Consider the following 18,306-nt stretch of genomic DNA (forward strand, 5'->3'; position numbering starts at 1 on the left):
CAAGCATCATTTTCCATATAAGGGTTCCGATTTCTCCTACAGGAACACTATTGCTAACATTGCTACTGTCTTTTTAATGTAGCTACTGGAGTGGTTATGTAATGGTATCCCACTGTGCTTTTAATTTGTATCTCCTAGTGACTAATGATGTTGAGCATATTCTCATATGCTTACCAGTCATTCTTACGTTGGCACTGGGGAAATAGCCATTCGAATCTCTTAAATCTCTTGCAGTTTTTCTTTTAATTGAGTTGTCTTTTCTTTTACTACAAGAGTTTGAAGAATTTGTCTTATGTTCTGAATATCAGTCTCTTATTGTAGATAGGACTGGCAAATATTTTTCAGGAAAACAAAAAGAATGGATAACTATTTCAGAAATAAATAGCACGATACCCAAGAAGAAAAATTTATTTGCCCTGGCCACTTACCTGACCTTGACGAATGCACATCCTAACTTGGAATAAAAAGTGCTAAGAAATTCAAAGTATATATGATGAGTTCCTCAATATGGTTTATGAGGCATTTTTTATTCCAATCCTCAGTGTTAACCAGGAACACACACACACACACACACACACACACACGGACTGAGTATAACTGCCCCCATAGGGCTCTAAGTCTTTCCAGGGACAGACTGCCACATCTTTCTCCTGCACGGCAGCTGGTGGGTCCAAACTGCTGGCTTTCTGGCTGGCAACTGAGCACTTGACCACTGTGCCACTAGGACTCCTTGTTCACACACACACTCGAATGATAGGTCTGCGTGCACACAAATACCACCTTCATACGAAGAAATCTTAGTGGCCATCGCCTGAAAAGCCAGTTGTGGACAACACAAGGAATCCCAATAGGGCTGCACGGAAAACTCAGGGCTCAGACAAAAGTGAGAGAAGTGTCACCATGCGCCTCACGTCCACAGGGAAAACAGGGCCATTCCTTTGATGCAGCTCCAGCAAGTCTGCAGACTCTGGTCATGAGCGCTGAGTGAACTCTAAAAAGGGCGCCGAGGAGGAACCTTTCTTTCTTCCTTCCCTCTCCATGGTTAAATTTTTAACTGACGTGATGATGGGTAGGAGGGAGGGCTTCAAAAAGTTAGTGGAAGAAGAAATGGAACTGAAAGATAATCTCTTGTATTTTAAAAACCATAAATTATTATATAGGTGGACCAAGGGAGAGCACTCTCCTCCTGCCCTGTCACCCATGTACCCAGACACCATGGTACAAGGAGCCCCCCCACCTGGCCCACTCATAACCATAGCAGTCCTGCCTGTCACCCTACCCGCAATCACAAGAGTGTAGACCAGTGGTTCTCAACCTTCCTTATGCCACGACCCTTCCATACAGTTCCTCATGTTGTGGTGACCTCTCCCCACAACCATAAAATTATTTTTGTTGCTACTTCCTAACTGTCATTTTGCTACTGTGATGAACTGGGCGACCCATGTGAAAGGCTCATTCAACCCCTAAAGAGGTCGTGACCCACAGGTTGAGAACCACTGGTGTAGACCAATCGGGAGGATAGGTCAAGAAAAACAGCCCCAAGCTTAAGTCCTTTTGTTTAATGAAATTTAATAGAAAGAATATATATAAAACGTGTATTTGTAAAGATTCCTGGTAACAGACACTTTGAAACTCTACCTCATGGCAAAGGCAGCCCCGGTGGTGCAGGGGGTCCGGGGCTGATCTGCTAACCACAAAGCCGGGCCCAGACTTGCCAGTTGCTCTGGAAGATGAGGCTAATGAATGCAGGGCTGCTGAGTCCCAACAGGTTTGGCTTGTGGAAAATGCAATGATTTCAGAACGGTCTGATTTGGGAACTTGATGTCCAAACACAACGAAATGACGCCAACGCGAGAGGCTCGGTGGCACCCACCAAACTGCGGGGTTAAGCAGTCAGCACGGAGGCCCGCTTCAGATGAGTAACACTTGAACGGGGCAAGAGGGCATGGGTGTTTTGGAAATCCTTTTAAAATGACAAATACAGAGCAAAAATAGTGCCTTTCTGCCAGTGAGGAAGGAAAATACGGTTAAATTCTGGGAACCAAGACACCAGGCAGAGACGAAACAGGATCAGACCAAGGGTTTGTTCAAATAGCCCTGCCTCCGAGAACTCGGCCCCAGTTCTCTGCTGCACAACCCAAAGCGTGGGGGGCAGGCGGCTTGTTCTTTCCTGTGAGCGCCGGCATCACGTCCCTGGTCGGTTTTCATCGTCCTTGTCAATTCCCTGCCGCAGCACGCGACCTGCGTGAAGTCCCACTAGGGCGGCAGCAAGAACCTTTCGGATTGACGTGGGCTTTACTTTCACACTTCCTGCCCCCAGCATTTCATGAGTGAGATGCTGAATACAAAACAAGTCCTTCTGAAGAAGGTAAAATGTGATTGTAGAAAATCAAAATGCAGCCAAATATGAGCTGGGACACGGTTAAAATCTCACTTCCAGGCTTCCCGCTGGTTCGTGACCAAGGGTGAAGCACAGCGTGGCTCACGCGAGGACAGGCAGGCAGGAAATCGCACCCAGGCCACGACTGTAAAATGCTCGCGTTAAGGCAGCAGCTTTGCACAAACCACTAAACCAATGAAAAATAAACTAACCCCCAAGTTGGTGGAGGGAAACCTATTCTCAGTGTTAACTGTTAACTGGCTCCAGCCTTCTGGAAAGCCACCCGAGAGATTCCGTGCACAGGCCGGTCCGTGCTCCGCTTCAGAAACCACCGTGTGGAGACCAGACGCAGTCTGGTCTCCTCACCCTCGCTTTCCCTGCGCCCCTGCCCTGCTTGGCGGCTACAGGCACCGTCTGATGCTCTCCATTGCTTACTCCTCAGTGTGGTCTCCTCCACCAGCTCCACTGAGAAAGACTTTTTTTGGGGGGTGGGATGGGGGATAGTCGTTTCACGTTTATTCGTATAAAAACGTGTGCGGGTGTGACACGGTAGAGGTGTCTGATGGAGTATTTGGTTCACACTTGGAAGAGGCTGTCCCTGCCACGCTCAGTACCGGAACCAGCCTGTTGCAGGGAAGGTACTCGGCATGAGTCGTGAGCTTGTCCCCACCCTCCAGCAGGCGTGGTCTACTACATCCCGGCAGCACACTGAATCGCCGGAAACACGGGACCCTACACGTCCAGCCGAGTGGATCTGGCTCACAGCAGCCTCAAGGTGCACGGTGGGACAGCGGTCCCGAGGCTGTGCATCTTCTTGGGGGTAATCCACCTCACTACGCTCTCATGCAGCAGCTGGAGGGTTTGAACCACCAGCTCCACAGCCAGCAGTGCGATGCTTAGCCCGCTGTACCACCAGGGGGCCTCCTGACAGAGCTCCCCAAACTAGAGGACACTGATATCCATGAGATGTCAGACGGCTATGAAAAGGGTTTCAGTGAAAACATTCTTAAGTTAAATGGAAAACATAAAATAAAACAACACAGATGCAGTGCATCTGTGAATTATGTGGTATGACCCTTTTAACTAGTTGCTTTAACTCCCACCAAATAACTGGGTGGGATTATGCAAATACAAAGGACTTATGACCCACCAAGGGGATGTCGGGCAGTTTGCTAATCACGCAAATGAGGAGCATGGTACCCTTGTGGGGAAGGGTCATACAAATGAGGTCTAGGGAACCCCAATGTGGGCACTGGCCAGCTGTGCCACCTGCCAGGTTTCCAATGTGCTCTCCCAGAGGTGGAAAGGGGGTGTTCACGACCACTGAAAAAGAAGAGCTGGCAGTGGAGGGCATCCCATACTTTGGACTGAAGGTCACTGTGCTGAACCTCTTCGATCCAGGAGACAGCAATAGCAACGGGGATGGCGGAAGGAACAGCAAGAGAAGTGGTGGGAACAGAGGCAGCAGAACCAGGAGAGCGGCCGAGCAAGGGCTTCCAGGCCCTCGGAGGGGACACGCAGCTCAGGGGCTCCAAGCTGGAGGCTTGGTGGCAGTGTGGCGACCACTAGGCACTTGTCTCGGGAGCTCAGCTTGCTGACCTTTGGACTTGAGGCGTATGCTTGGGGGCAGAGGCCGAAAGGTGGAGTAGGGTGCCTCTAAGGAGCCCTGGTGGTGTCGTGGAGTACATGCTGGGCTGCTAACTGCCAGGGCAGTTCGAAACTACCAGCCGCTATGCGAGAGAAAGATGAGATTTTCCACTCCTGTAAAGATTCCGCCTCAGAAACCCACAGGGGCAGCTCTATCCCGTACGAGGTACAGGGTTGCTGGGAGTCGGATCAACTCGGTGGCAGTGAGTTTGGACTTTGGAGGGTGTCCCTGGCAGACACTTGATGACAGCTGAACTAGATCTGTAACACTCCCAGAGTGCTGTGTCGTCAAACACTTGTCTTGGGAGCTCACTTTGCTGACCCAGAAAGCTAGAGCTGCGTGGCTTTGGGCCAAGGCGTGCTGGTAGAGAAGGTGCCTTGGGGAACATCAACAGGACCAGAAGAGCTTTGTTGGAGCTGGGCTGCGGCCAAGGGCCAGAGAGAAGTGCCGATGGCATATCTACGAGAAAGCCGCCCTGATCAAAGAACTGTATCCTGAGCATTCCTGATCCTATAATGTGACCTGCTACTTCTCTAGTAAACCCCATAAACATGAGTGTTGTTTGTACGTTCTGCTGGTGTCAGAACTGGTAGGAAGGCTGGAGCGGGGAGCCAAGTCTGACCCCCACCTCATAAGAACCAACCTTGATAAGATACAATAATAATTTATAAATTATCAAGGGTGCATGGGGGAGAGGGGAGGAAGGGAGGGAGAGGGGAAAAAAGGAAAATGAGCTGATTCAGGGAACCCAAGAGGAAAGCGAATTTTGGGAATAATGAGGGCAACAAATGTACAGATGTGCTTTACACAATTGATCTATGTATTGTAATGAATTCTATGAGCCCCAATAAATTGATAACAAAATAATAATAATAAAATTTTAAAAAAAAGAACCAACCCTGGGCTGATAGGGATTCTCTTCTGCACCCTCCTGGTGATGTCAGAGGTCAGCTGCTGCTCCCACACCAGTTGACAGCAGCATCTGTATTTTAAAACCATGCGGCAGTATTTGGTCCACCCAGAACTGAAGTACATATGAACCATTCCTAAAAATTGAAGTGTTAATTTAAAATCTCACTAGAGACTAATTACTTGCACTCGCATATTCTGAATATTCTATGAGCTTAACCTTGCGGTCAGGTCCCCTTTGAGGTGAAAAGTCACCATTGATTCTGTGGGATAACCACACAGTGGCCAGCATGGGAGGTGGGGGTGTTGGGGTTGTCAGGGGCATCAGACAGGTCCTGTAACACAGTTCCTATTACACACAGATACGAAAACCCCTTAGGACTCTGTCATCAGCGTGACTTCTCCATTCTGTTTACTTAAGTCACGTCAACGGTGGATGGCGTACGACATGTACTAAGACACACCCACGCAGAATACGCAGGTGGCCTTGACTGTGTGCTGGATAAGCACTCACCTCCCAGGGCTTCTCAGGAGGCAGCACCAGCTCCTGGCCAAGGCCCCACGCTGCCTGGCCACAAGCACATTCCTGCTGTCCTCACCAAGGCCACGCTGACCCACACCCTACACGGGGCTCCGTGCCAGGTCTCCTCTGTGTACAAGAAGTGGGAGGGCCCAAAGCTGTGGCATGGGTAGGGAGCCTGCTCCCGTTTTCCCACTGGCCAATCAGCGGGCGTACACTGTGGAGCTAGGCCCCACTACTCATAGCTTGCTCTACAGCCCTGGATACACTCCCCTACCCCGCTCAGCCAGTTTCCTCCCTGGGCCCAATGGAGAAAGTGAAAAACCCAAAACCCAAACTCACTGCCATAGCGTCAATTCCAAGTCATAGCCAACGACCCCATTGGGCAGGGTAAAACTGCCCCTGTGGGTTTCTGAGACTTTAAATCTTTACAGGAGTAGACAGCCTCGTTTCTCCCGAGGAGTGGCTGGAGGGTTTGAACCAAGGACCAGGTGGTAAACAGCTTCGTGTACAGTCCACTACGCCACCAGGCGCCTCCGTCCCATCCAGGAGGCAGGTGAACAGTAGAGAGCCCACATGAAGCCGTGACGTGGGAACTCACTTTACGCCAGCCGTGAGGGTGCAGACCGTCTCCTGGTTGGCACGTTTCTGACTACTCTGGTTCCGCGAGGCACAGGAACCAGAGATGGGGAGCTGGTGCACATTCACACAGAAAGCTCCAGGTGGAGGTTCCTTGTCACTGCGGGTCCCCACGCAGCCCCTCTCTCAGCAGCAGCAGCAGCAGCAGTAGCAGGAAGGAGGCTTCCCGCTGCTTTCCGAGCAGGGCCCAGGTAAGTAGTGGGCTGCCAGGTACCACCAGGAGGGTGGGAAGGTCCGGTTCTGCAGGGCTCCTTTCTCTTTCATAAACACAAACGGTCCCAGGCTGCTGGCGCTGGCCTGACAGCGCGTCACAGAACAGCAGGGGACATCCCTCTGGCAAAAAAGGACACGTTCTTGTCTTGTATCTTGTACTGGTAAGTCAGGCGCCGCTCACCCTGCACTGTGGGCTGCGACAGGGTCCTCCGCAGGATCGTCAGCTAGCGACACAGGAAGGCGGATGTGAGGAAGAGCCGGCACCACGCCCCCTCCACTCTGGGCGCCCACCGTGTCCTCCACGACCACCCCCCCTACCAAATCCCTCACTCCAAGGAGCTCCCCAGGCAGGCATGTCCCGGAGTAATGGAGCTGGCTTCTAACCCAGGCTGATGCAAAACAAAGTGACGTTTGCTCAGTGTGAGAAACGTGAAAGACCAAGGAAAGAAAAAACACAAAACAAAAACCTCCATCCAGAAAAACCAGTGAAACTTCTCAGGCTCGCGGTTTTACAGAAGACGCCTCATCGTTTGACTGAGGATGCCAACATGGGCGAAATCGCTCTGGTTTTGGGCCCGCAGAACCACCTCCTCCCACGTGCCCACAGGCATGACCCCGGGTAGTTCTGGGCTAGCCCGATCACTCCCTCTACCAGACCTGCTTCCAGAGGAGGAGGCAGCACTGACACGCCCTCTCGGCCTTACTAGGGGGAGAGTACCCAAGGTGACCTCAGAGGGGCAGCTCCGAGGGCGGACTTGGGTGATTGCAAAGACATACTGGAAGGCCCAGCACTGTCGGAGCCCCTCAGAGGGACAGGTTCTTGTTCCCCTCAGCCCAGGACTGTTAGCTTCGACCTGAGTTGGCTGAACATCCCAGGCCGAGGCAGCCCTGAGGGAAGCAGTAACCCAGGCTCTGCTTTCAAAGGAAATGAGTTCACCGGACTGCGCAGCGCCTGCTGCAGGGCTGCACAGGCGGAGGGGCTGCAGAGGAAGTGGGCCAGCTGTGGGTTGAGAGCCCCTTCGGGACAGCTGCCTCCTCCTCAAGAGAGCCCCATGTGTGACAGATGGGAGCGCCCTGAAGCCCTGCATCAACTGGTCCCCAGGGGTGAGCACCAGCTGGGGCAGGTCTCTGACTTTCCATCCACAAGCTGCCAGGGTTTCCCCGCCACCTGAAGGAACGCTCCCCCCCCTTCCCGGGGCTGAGTCACGGGCAACGAGACAAACGGCCCGTTGTCCCTGGCCCCAGCCCCTGCGTACCTGCCCATGCACATCCCGGCAGAAGCCCGTGGCCAGGCCCTCGACCCGCAAGATCAGGTGGCTCTGGTGGCTGAGGCCATTCAGCAGGGTGTTGCTCTCTTCATCCTCAGCGCCTCCGCTGTCATGCACAAGCGCCACCAGGTTTCCCTGCATCACAAATACGAGACAGCTGAAGGGACAGCCAGGACCAGGTAGCACGGGGCACCCCCTCACAGGTCACCAGCCTCAGTGTGGGCTCTGAGAGGCCACGAGGTCGGTGGGGGGGTGGGGGAGGGGTAGGACCCGGCGACTGGGTCCGATGATACCTTCAGTTTGCAGCACACGGTGGCCCTGCAGTAGTGGACCAAGTCCAGCACGGCCACGGCACCCACACCCAGGCTCAGCAGCACACTGAGATCGTCCATCAGCAGCACTGGGCACCTCCATGCAGCCTCCTCACCGTCCACAGGCTTCAGGGCCTCCTGCACAAACTCATACAGCGGCTGCAAGTCCCCAGCGCTGGCCTTCCTGGGGACACAGGGCCAAAGTCACCAGAGTTCACATTACAAATATTTATCTGAGCCAAGCAACAGCAGGGGAGGGGGCCAGGGGGGGTGGGCTGTATCACACTCTTGGCACCAAGGAGTTCACCTACCTGGCTGTAAAGGAAAGGCATGCCTGTGGGCACGAATGAGCTTCATGTAAATCTTTACGGGGGCCTAACAGACATAGAACACTGGGCTTGAAGCGAGGGACACAAAACTTGACAGCTCCTGGAGTCTTTAAGGACAACCATAGAGCCTCTCCACCCAAGAGCTAGGGGCATCTAGAGGATGAATTTGGAAAGGGAAGCCAAGAGATTCCTCCCTAGAGGGTCCATCGTGGGCACCCAAAGGCTACTAGCAATGTGCATGCAGGCGGCCATAGGCTGCGGGTACACACTGCAGATGCAATCCATCCTGACACAAGCTGGCCTAGCTACTCATGGCGGCTCCAATGACTAGCCCTGCAATCCCTGCCTGTTGCCATTCGGTCGCTGCCGCCACTACTCAACTCTACAGGGGTAGCACAAAAGCAACCAGGGCTCGGTTGCAAGCAAAATGCCACTGTGTTTCAATAAAACTTTATTTACAAAAATAGGTGGCTGCCACGGAGACGATTTACAATGCCATATTATTAAATGCTAAGGGTGTCCCTTAAGTGAACCAGAGACGTGCATGTCACAGATATATTAGTGGATTTGGGCTTGCACTTAATTGTAGCCCTAACCTGAGATCAATTAGTTTTTATGATGTGACCCTAGTTGATACTCACCCTCACAGAGATCCCTGAAGATAAAGGTGCTATAGCAAAGGGTCCTGAGGAAATCAGGTGGCACTTGGTTATCAGAAAGAATAGCTTCTGAGATCTCAGGGGCTTGTGTTAAAACAGGCAGCCACTTATGTGAGGCACCAACTACGTGCACATGGAAGAAGCACACCAGTCTGTATAATCCAAGGATAATAAATAATAAAACCCTAAGTTGGATGACAGTGGAAGACCAACTCCACCTGCAGGGTCAGAGCATGGATGAAGTCTCCGGGAAGGCGCTCCGACCTGATCCCAGGGTGCGACCAGCCGCCTGTAAAGGCGATTCTGGCCAATGTAGCTTGGTTAAAACGTGACACTTTATTATTTATCATTTGGTCTTCCTTTTGACCTATGTTAAAGTTGTTTCCATTTTTAATATTTTCTGCTTTCTTTTCTATTGAGGTTTTGTTTTGTCATTGTTGTTGAGTGTCTTTTTGGCTTGTTTGATTTCGTGTAATATTTTGTATATGAAATCCAAGTCAGGTAAATCTATAGAGGCAGTAACTGGATTAATAATTAGCTAGGGGCATGGAAGGAGAGGGTGGGGGGCAACAGGAAGCTAACAACAAACATGAGAAGGAGGACAATGCTCTGAAATGGATGGGGGTGATGACTGCACAGCTCTTCTGAATATGGCTGCACGATATGCCAATAAAATGATTTTTTTAAAAAACAGGTGGCTGGCCCAGGAGCCATTGTTTGCTAACCAAGAACAGAGTGGATATGTGCACCAGGTTGTAAGAAAACAGCAAAGCAGTCATACTGCTCTGCCCTCTTCTCGACAAATAACACTTTCCACCGTCCCCTCTGCCCCAAGAGCCCGAGTGGTGCCATGGTTACATCCTCCACCAACGGAAAGGTCAGCAGTTCACATCCACCCAGCCGCTCCATGGGAGTAGAGACTTGGCCGTGGGCTGCAAAGATTATGGCCTAAAAGCCTAGTTGACAGCTCTCCCCAACAACCACGGAGCGCTGTGGAGCGCAGCGCAGCGCAGCTTCCGCCCTGTCATGTCCCAGGCTGCAACGGGGGCCTACCCCACTGGCTGGACTACAGGCAGACTGACCTGAGAAACTGCAGGGGGTGTGGCTCCTCCTGGGCCCGGAAGAAGACGTCCACCGAGGACTTGAGACCCTCCAGGACCACCAGCTGCCCGCGCTCCCGGGCAGTGGTCAGGCTGACACCCTACACACGACACGGGGGAGAACGCCCCCATCAGAGAGCCCACACTCCGGCTCACAGCGGGGGCCCAGGGGGCCGCCACCCACAGTCCTGGTCCACTTGCAGGTGTACTTTCACATGTAGTTGCTAAATTAAAAACCAACCACGAAAAGCAACCTTACATTCTTTTGTTTATAGAGATTTTCAAGATCGCCCGATAATAGTTTTTAAATTAGTATAATTCTTAATTAAATATAAATGTGCAGTCCAACATTAAATGATATCATTTATTATAGTCATCATATAGGAAGCTTCCTTATGAAATGCATTGTTTACCAAAAGGAAGCAGTGGGAGGAGGGCTGCAGTCTGGGAAACGCTGGGGCAGGAGCATGGCACAAACCCTGTGGGCTGGTCCCATTGGGAACTCAGGACCCAAGTTTTCAAGGAACTAACTTGTCAGGCTGCCTGGCATCCAGTGGGAAAGCATCCGCTCTTCTTTCCCTTCAACTGATGACGCCGTCCAGACTGGAATGGGGCAACAGGAGTGCCGGGACTGGCAGAGCTATGCTCTGAAAGGCCAGGCAGGGAGTACTGGAGCATTTGCAGCTTCCCCGGAAGCAACGCCAACTCTGCCACTTTGGGGAAACTGGCTGGTGTGGATGTGCTCCAATTGAACTTTATTTACCAAAACGGTGGGGGGTGGGGGTGGGCGTGGAGGTTGAAGTTTGCCAACTCTTGCTCAACAAGGACTTCTCGAGCACGGTTCTTCTCAATAAGACTCCCTGGAGACAAGCGACGAGGATGCGGCTCCCTGCATCCCTGACTCCACAGCTTTGGAGCCAGGGGCCTCGAGCCAGCATTCCAACAAACCACCATGGACCATGCAGCCCACTGCTCTCGGCAGAAACACACGAGGTGGGACTCTTCAAGCTGCCCATGTCCCCAAACCAGATCTCAGCTGCTCACTCACGCCCCACAGCCCTGGTGTCCTCCACTTGCCAGTACCCCGCGCTGCCCCTGCCGACAGAAAGGCTCCTTGTTTTACCACTCTACAGGGAAATGCAATGACATCTCAGAATGCTGAACGTCACCGGCTGGGTCCTGCACATGCCACTCCTGCCAGGTCGTGAGGAGTCACGGGCAATAAAGCCCAAAGAGTGGCCGGCAGAAAGTGCATACATACACGTCTTAGACCTACCTGGAATGCAACATCTACTCATGACCCGCATGTGCTCCCCATGCGCGTGCCCCACTGAGGCGGGCAGAATCCAGCCTCTCAGCCCTCCTCTGCTTCTCACTGCAGAGAAGAGGCAGTGACTTGGTCCAATGATATGGTTAAGATTTTAACATCACTGCTCAGGGGTGGCCTGGTTCTCTCCCTGGCTGAAACTGACCAGTCCATTAAAAAGGGCGGGGTGGGGGGGTGTCCTTGCTTCAGGTCCCCTTCTCAAGCACTAAGTCCACCTGGACACAGGTCACAGCCCAGGAGGCTCAGCAGTCCCTTCGTTATTCTATTCTCACCTGCCTGCATTGGATGAGGGGAAGCCAGGCCAGGGCTGCCCTGCTCTAAGTGAGACAAGCACCTCTCCCCACACTGAGGTCCTGGGCCCTAATGGGAGGCACCAAAAGGCGTGGCAGTGTAAGTCACAATCTGCACACCAGAAGGGTCCTGATTAAAGGCCACTGTAATGCCAGAAGCAGTTGAAACCGGTGGGGTCGAGGGTTATGCTAATCACAGAGTCAGCATTTCAAAGCCACCACAGGAGCAAGGTGATCCTCTACAGAGTGAGTGTGGCACCGGGGCAGCTATGCCCTGTCTGACAGGGTCCAAAGGAACCCCATGCAGTGAGTTCTATGGTTAAGTCCCTCAGCTCCTAGGTCATCTTGTTTTCCCCCTTTTGCATCATTTTATTGGGTGTGGGAAACAGAAGGATTTCTCTCAAGCTGTCTCTCCCAAAAATATGTACCAGACTTAGCTGCTTGAGAATGACTGTACACTAGGCGGTCAGTGAAAGTAGATCAGAGGTTATTCTAGAGCAACCAGACTGTATAGTCTGACTCACCCTAAGTAGGGCCCTGTCCCTTCTGCTATTGTTCCCTTGAAGCAGTGCCCAAAGGCAAGCCCGGGACCACTCTAAGATGACTAAGCTCATCGAGTCCAGGGTCCACCCATCTTGCCACACACGCTCCCCTATTCCCTCCTCTTACTATTGCGCGTTCAACCCTACGTAATCCCCCTCCTATTGCTTGTATTGCCTATGTCGCAACCCCTCCCTATGACGTAGGTTGTTATCTGCTATCAGGGGGTTTGCATGCCTCCCAGGATAGTAAATGTCTGTTTTATTGTATGAGACACCAGAGTGATCAAAACCGCCAAAGGATGAATTGTACTGCCCCTTTCTGTGATGTATGATTCTGTAATCAGACCCCCCTAAAGTGATATGATGCGTGGTTAGCAATAAATAAGGAGGCTCCCTGGTTCTCGGGAGGGCGGCTAGGCGGCTGCTCCTGCTCTGGTGGCTGGGTTCCCTCCACGAGGACCATCAAGTGGGGCTGAGGGGAGCAATGCTACCATGAACTGTGTCTGACTCCATTCATTCCAATCTTTCCTTTAACTCTCATGCTATGACTTTACTATAATTTCTACTTATTATTGCTGTACAATTGCACCTACTGGACCTGTGATGTTTTGTGGGTCCCCTCTCCCCTTTAACCCCACAACTGGGGACTCTTACAGCTCTTATAACAATCCATTCATCAATTGTATCAAGCATATTTGTACATATGTTGCCAACATTATTTTCTAAACTTACTTTCTATTTGAGCCTTGGTATCCGATCCTCTTTTCTCCTCCCTCTCTCATCCCACCCTTGAGACCCCTTGATAAATATAAATCATTATTATTATCTTCACATCTTACACCGACCACCGTCTCCCTTCCCTCACGGTTTCTGTTGTTCGTCCCCCTGGGGGTGGTGATGGCAGTGGTTATGTGTCTGTCATTGCGATCGGTTCCCCCTTCCTCTTCCTACCTTGTCCCTACCCTCTTGGTATCACTCCTCCCATTCCTGTTCCTGAGGGGTTTATCTGACCAGGATTCAGTGTACATGCTCCGGTCTAGCCCAAGTGAAAGGCAGGACTGGGGTCATGATTGTTGGGGGTGATCTTTTCAGTGTCTTTGCCTATATTCTCTGTCTTTTTTTTAATTTAGATCATCTTATTGAGGGCTCTTACAACTCTTGTGACAATCCATACATCAGTTGTGTCCAACATATTGGCACATATATGCCATCGTTCTTTTCTAGACCTTTACTTTCCAGGTCATCTCTTTCACGCACCTGCTGCAGCCAGCAAAGAAGGGTCTGATGCATGACCACAACACACACACCAGACGCTGCACACCTCAATGAACAAGACGTACAGAGAGACTGCAGCCCTTCGGTAAAGGTGGGGCAGCTCCGATTTCCTTAGTCCCTCCCAAGCTCCGTTCCTGACCACGGGAGCTGGCACGCCCAGCCTCAGGTCCTGCCCACACACGGAGGGAGGCCACCCAGAGGGCCAGCCCACTTACCAGCTTCTGTGCCACGATGCTGTAGTGACTGAAGGACTGGGTGAGCGCCACAAAGCAGACTTTACAGTTGGCTAGGAAACAAAATCAAGTGACTTGTGATAAAGCCCCTGCTGACCCAGAGGCCCTTCAATGGGACACCCACCCCCACCCCCGCCGCACCGGGTTCGAAGAAACCCCCTTTTGCATACGGACACTTTGTTTCCTTGATTCTGAGAGGTGCTGCTTCTGTGAAGTGCCTCACAGCTGTGAGCGGCCAAGGAGCCGGCCCGACTCACGGGGACCTCCAGTCCTGCGCCATCCCCATGACTTGCTGGGGACCAGACCACGGTGGTCCACCAGGCTCTCAATGGCCACTTTTCAGAAGACTGCCAGGCATGAGATGGACTACCACCACCTCCACGCGCCCACGGCCAGCACGATTCATCTCATAATGACCCCACAAAGGGTGTCTGAGGCTGTAACACCTGAGGCTGTAGCAGCAGGCCTCCACTAGCTCCTGCAGAGCAACTGGTGGGTTTAAACCGTCAACCTTGTGGTTGGCAGTCCAGCGCTTATCTGCCAGCACCACCAGGGCTCCTCATATGTACGGCTCAAAAAGCAACCAAACAAACCCACTGCCACCGAGTCGGTTGCGACTCATAGCAATCTTATAGGACAGGGTAGACCTGCCCCAATGGGCTTCTGAGGCTAACTCTTGATGGGAACCGAAAGCCTCATCTTTCTCCCTCAGATATGCCACCAGATAGCTGAAGTAGCCCATGCTACTACAAAAGCACAGGCTCTTTGTTTTAATGGCCTTTTCCAATTGTTGGTCGGTATATAGGAGCCCAAGGGACTTCGTATGCCCCACCAGGGCTCTGCTGGGAGATTGTGTGAGCTTACAAAAAACAAACCAGGATGCTGTCCTTTGCTCATGTGTTTCCATGTGCACATGGTGGTGGGCGTACTGTCTCCTTCCCGGGGTTAAGAAGTACCCCCTGCCCACTTAAGTGGAGAGGAAATGTTTTCAGAATGATGAGGGCAATGAATGTACAAATGCGCTCTACACAACTGATGTGTGTGGATTGTGATAAGAGTTGTATGAGCCCCTAATAAAATGATTAGAAATAAATAAGTAAATAAAAACTAAAGTTGCCATGATTACATGATGGTGAAGAAGGAAGAGTACTTGCTTAGGGGGCATTGGTTTATGTTACAGGTGGTGGAATAATTTGGAAAAGGATATCAATAATGGTGGCACAACAGAGTATAATCAATGATACTCAATTATACATGTAGAAGTTGTTGAATTGAAAAAGTTTTGCTGTGTATATGTTTGCCACAATTAAAAAATACACTAATAATGAGTGTTATGAAGAAGAAAATGTTCTAAAATTGACTGTGGTAATGATTCTACAACTCCTTTGATATGATTGAACAACTGAATTGTATGAGATGTAGAAGTGCCAATAAAACTTTTAAAAAAAGAAAAGAAATACCCCCTGCCCATGCCAAGCACTGTGAAGTCGCCCTCCCAGAGGCCTCAAGGGACGTCAGAGAAACCCCTCAGGAGGGTCTGTCAGTGGCTCCAGAGGCAGTCCCGGCAGCAGGGCGGTAGGACGTGGGCCTAGGGAGCACACCCCTCTCTTAACCCGGGCGAGGAGACTCCAAGATGGCCCAGCAATCTGCCGCCCAATAAGCTAGTCTGCTCCTGTTGAGAGAGTCTCAGAAACCCACAGAGGCAGTGTGACCCTGCCCCACGGGGATGCTACGAGTCAGAATCTGGCTGTTTCAGTTCCCCTCCTGCACTCCCACCCGAGAGGTTGCGTTCTACAGCCTCACTGAGCCCCGTGTACCTCTGAGGTAGAAGGAAAGGAAGTGGTGGAGCAGGAAGCTGCCGTCCGTCTGGGCATCGCAGAGCAGAGTCAGTTTCCCCTAGAAGGTCAGAGGAACACATCACATAGAAGGTGAATGAGCCTCTCTGGAGAGAGGAAAGCTGAGCAGAAAAATCTCGTCACCTCTGTCCAGCTCTAAGTTTCTACACCTGTAAATTAAGATTTTTTTAAAAAACTAAATCAGTATTAAGAACCAGGCAGTGTCACATCCTGTTGTCCGCAGGCTCGCTAAGCGGTGGAACCCACCTAAGGCCACTTAAAGTCGCTTCAGGAATCCCTAGTGGTGCTCTGGTGAAGCGCTTGGCCACTAAGGAAAAGGTGGGTGGTTCAAAGCCACTAACCACTTCACAGAAGATGTGACCGTCTGCTCCCGTAAAGATTACAGCCTTTGGGGAGGCTGGGGATAGATGGGGAGCTAACAATGAGGAGTCTGAGAAGAAAATGTCCTGATATGGATTGTGGTGATGAATGACACAAATCTGAATAGGAGAACGATTCAAGTGTATAACACCTGCAGTATGTGCCAATAAAACTTTGTTTTTTAAATGACAGCTTTGGAAACCCTATGAGGCAGTACTACTCCTGTCACCAACTCATCCACAGCAGGGATGCTATGTCTATAAAAAAAGAGAAGAAGCATAAGTCAAAATCATGAAACAAACAAGCAATGAATAAAGTGACCGGTCTTAAGTCATTCATAACAAGCAAGCGGATCCTCGCCTCCACCTTTCCGTGGCAATGCAGAACCAAAGCCCATCTCTTCCTCACGCCTCCCCTTAGTCACTGACTCAGGTTATTCCCGCTCTCAGGAATGATCAGATTATGAAAGATAGGGCCTTTATCCGCAGGCTCCAGTGAAAACCACAAACTTCAGTGAGAGATCTTCCAAACACTCATTTGATTCAACTTCCTCCCTTGTTCTAATCTGGGCTCAGTGAGCTGGGGGACGAGGGGAGAAAGAAGTGGCTGCTGACAAGATACCTCTGGCAACAAAGTTTCTACCCACTGGCTCTGGATGCTGCTTTGGTTCTTTGCCTTCCCTGGGAAACGCTCTGCAGTGAGGTGAGCAGGAGAGACCAGTCCCCGGATGTCGTGCATGGTAAGGTAGAAGGGCAGCTAAAAAGAGGAAGACTCTTGTTAAGAAGGGCTGACATGGTGACTGCAACAATGGGTGCAAACACAGCAGTGATGGTTGGACGGTTCATGGACCAAGCACGTTTCATTCTGCTGTACACAGGACCACTATGCGTCAAAACCAACTCGATGCCACCTAGCAACAGTAAGCTGTGCCAGTGCCCACTCCAGCCACCTTTAGTTCCCTGGCAGCAAACTGTGTGGAAGGTGGGGGTCAAGAGGTATCAGACATGTCACTCAGTGCTGTGTAGACCACAGGCAAGCGCTTTAATTTTCTGGGGCCTCAGGGTGTTTTTAATTTATGAAATATGAAGGCTCATACTCTCAGGTCTTGAGGGTTGCCCCTAGCGCTGTCACCCAGTGGCTTAAGCTCCCTGCCCACTTCAACCCTCCACTCTGTGCTCTGGCTCTGGGCTGGGGTCTTTGGAGGCGTCGGGAGCCTAGGACACACGGGAACTTCGGGACAACTAGAATTCACACAGCTCTACTTGAAGCTACGATCTGTCCGGCACTTTCAGGTCCTTAGAAGGTTTTGCACACATGGTTACTGTGATTGCCTGAGAGGTTTACGTTTCATTAGGGGTAAACGGTTGTGAAAGAAGCCAGATCCGTTTTGTGAGAGAAAACCCCTGGCTCAAACATTAACAATCTCTAGATTCCTTGTCTCCGAACAAGAGTGAAGCATCTGAAAATGAAGCAAGGTGCCCGAGGGCGCAAGGAGGGTGGAGAAAACGGTGATGCGACTGTGGTGCCAAAAGTGGACTTCTGGTACCCAGTGCGAGCAGCTTCGAGCCTTACGCACCACGAGCCATCATAAGGAGGGAGACGAAGTGGAGGGCTGTTCCCTGTGACCGGCCTGGGCAGTGCAGCGCAGAGGTAGAATGGTGCAAGATGCAGGGCGGAAGGGATCTCTTCCTGGCTCCGCCCAACTTCCAGGAGTCTCCCATCCCCACCCACCCACACAGCGAGCTCGCCCATTACTTCTCGTACGTGTCAGCGGGACAAACTAATCCAGTTGTTGGACATATGGACACGTTTCCTGGGAAGGTTTAAAGCCTCGTGCTGTCCTTGAGAACCCAAGTCGGGAAGCCCAACCGCTGCAGACCAAAGGCTGACGTCCAGGGACGGTGCTTCCAGGACTGGACTACGTTTCCCAGGCACCTCCCTACCGGGAGGTGTCGCGCCTTTTCGACGGCATCATTGTACGCGCTGCTTCCGGGGCGGCACCTCATGCCTTGCTCCGAGGTTCATTTTCCTCAACCGCGGGACACCGTACCTGCTCCACCTTGTCCGGGGTAGTGTTCAAAAGGTCATTGAGTTCCGGGAACATTCTGGGATTCGGAGGCGCTCGGACGCAGAGCTGGACGTGGGAGGAGACGGCCGAGGGACGACTGTTCAGTCCACACCACGACCTGCCCGGAGAGCGGAAGGCGCGTGAGCGACGTCACTCCTGGGCGCCAGTTACCGATGCGTTCTGGGTCCTTGATCCGTACCTGCTTCCGGCGCACCAGGGATGACGTGGCGGCCTCGCATTGGCCGGACACAGCCGCGGCCAGCCGTCGCAATCTCGGTTCCCTCCGCGCGGGCTGCTTAGCACCTGAGTCCTCTGTGGCCCCACGCCACCCCCCTTCCTTCCTTTGACCTCTCTTTCTTCCCAGGCTCCGGGCCTCCCA

At 51.8% G+C, this 18,306-nt stretch overlaps 1 protein-coding gene across 1 annotated transcript; it reads right to left on the reverse strand.

Moving 5' to 3' along the window:
* Positions 1-5,877: 5,877 nt before the first annotated feature.
* On the reverse strand, positions 5,878-18,023 carry ELP6 (elongator acetyltransferase complex subunit 6). Its single transcript, XM_004703987.2, has 7 exons — positions 17,910-18,023; positions 15,461-15,539; positions 13,626-13,696; positions 9,959-10,077; positions 7,871-8,072; positions 7,566-7,712; positions 5,878-6,533 (listed from the first exon to the last, which is right to left on the reverse strand). Exons 1-7 carry the CDS (start codon positions 17,961-17,963, stop codon positions 6,405-6,407), a joined length of 801 nt encoding a protein of 266 aa, XP_004704044.1. The 5' UTR covers positions 17,964-18,023; the 3' UTR covers positions 5,878-6,404.
* Between the last annotated feature and the right edge of the window lie 283 nt (positions 18,024-18,306).

This window comes from Echinops telfairi, unplaced genomic scaffold, assembly GCF_000313985.2.
Source record: "Echinops telfairi isolate 266 unplaced genomic scaffold, ASM31398v2 ScPeMD7_7420;HRSCAF=8458, whole genome shotgun sequence".
Lineage (NCBI taxonomy): Eukaryota > Metazoa > Chordata > Mammalia > Afrosoricida > Tenrecidae > Echinops > Echinops telfairi.

Excerpts from the sequence above, each read along its gene's own strand:
- ELP6 (XM_004703987.2), bottom strand. The coding sequence starts at position 17,963 with ATGTTCCCGGAACTCAATGACCTTTTGAACACTACCCCGGACAAGGTG. Across the intron at positions 10,078-13,625 it reads GCATCGTGGCACAGAAGCTG|GGTGTCAGCCTGACCACTGC; the intron begins GTAAGTGGGCTG and ends TGTCGTGTGTAG. Across the intron at positions 6,534-7,565 it reads GCCGGGATGTGCATGGGCAG|CTGACGATCCTGCGGAGGAC; the intron begins GTACGCAGGGGC and ends CTGTGTCGCTAG.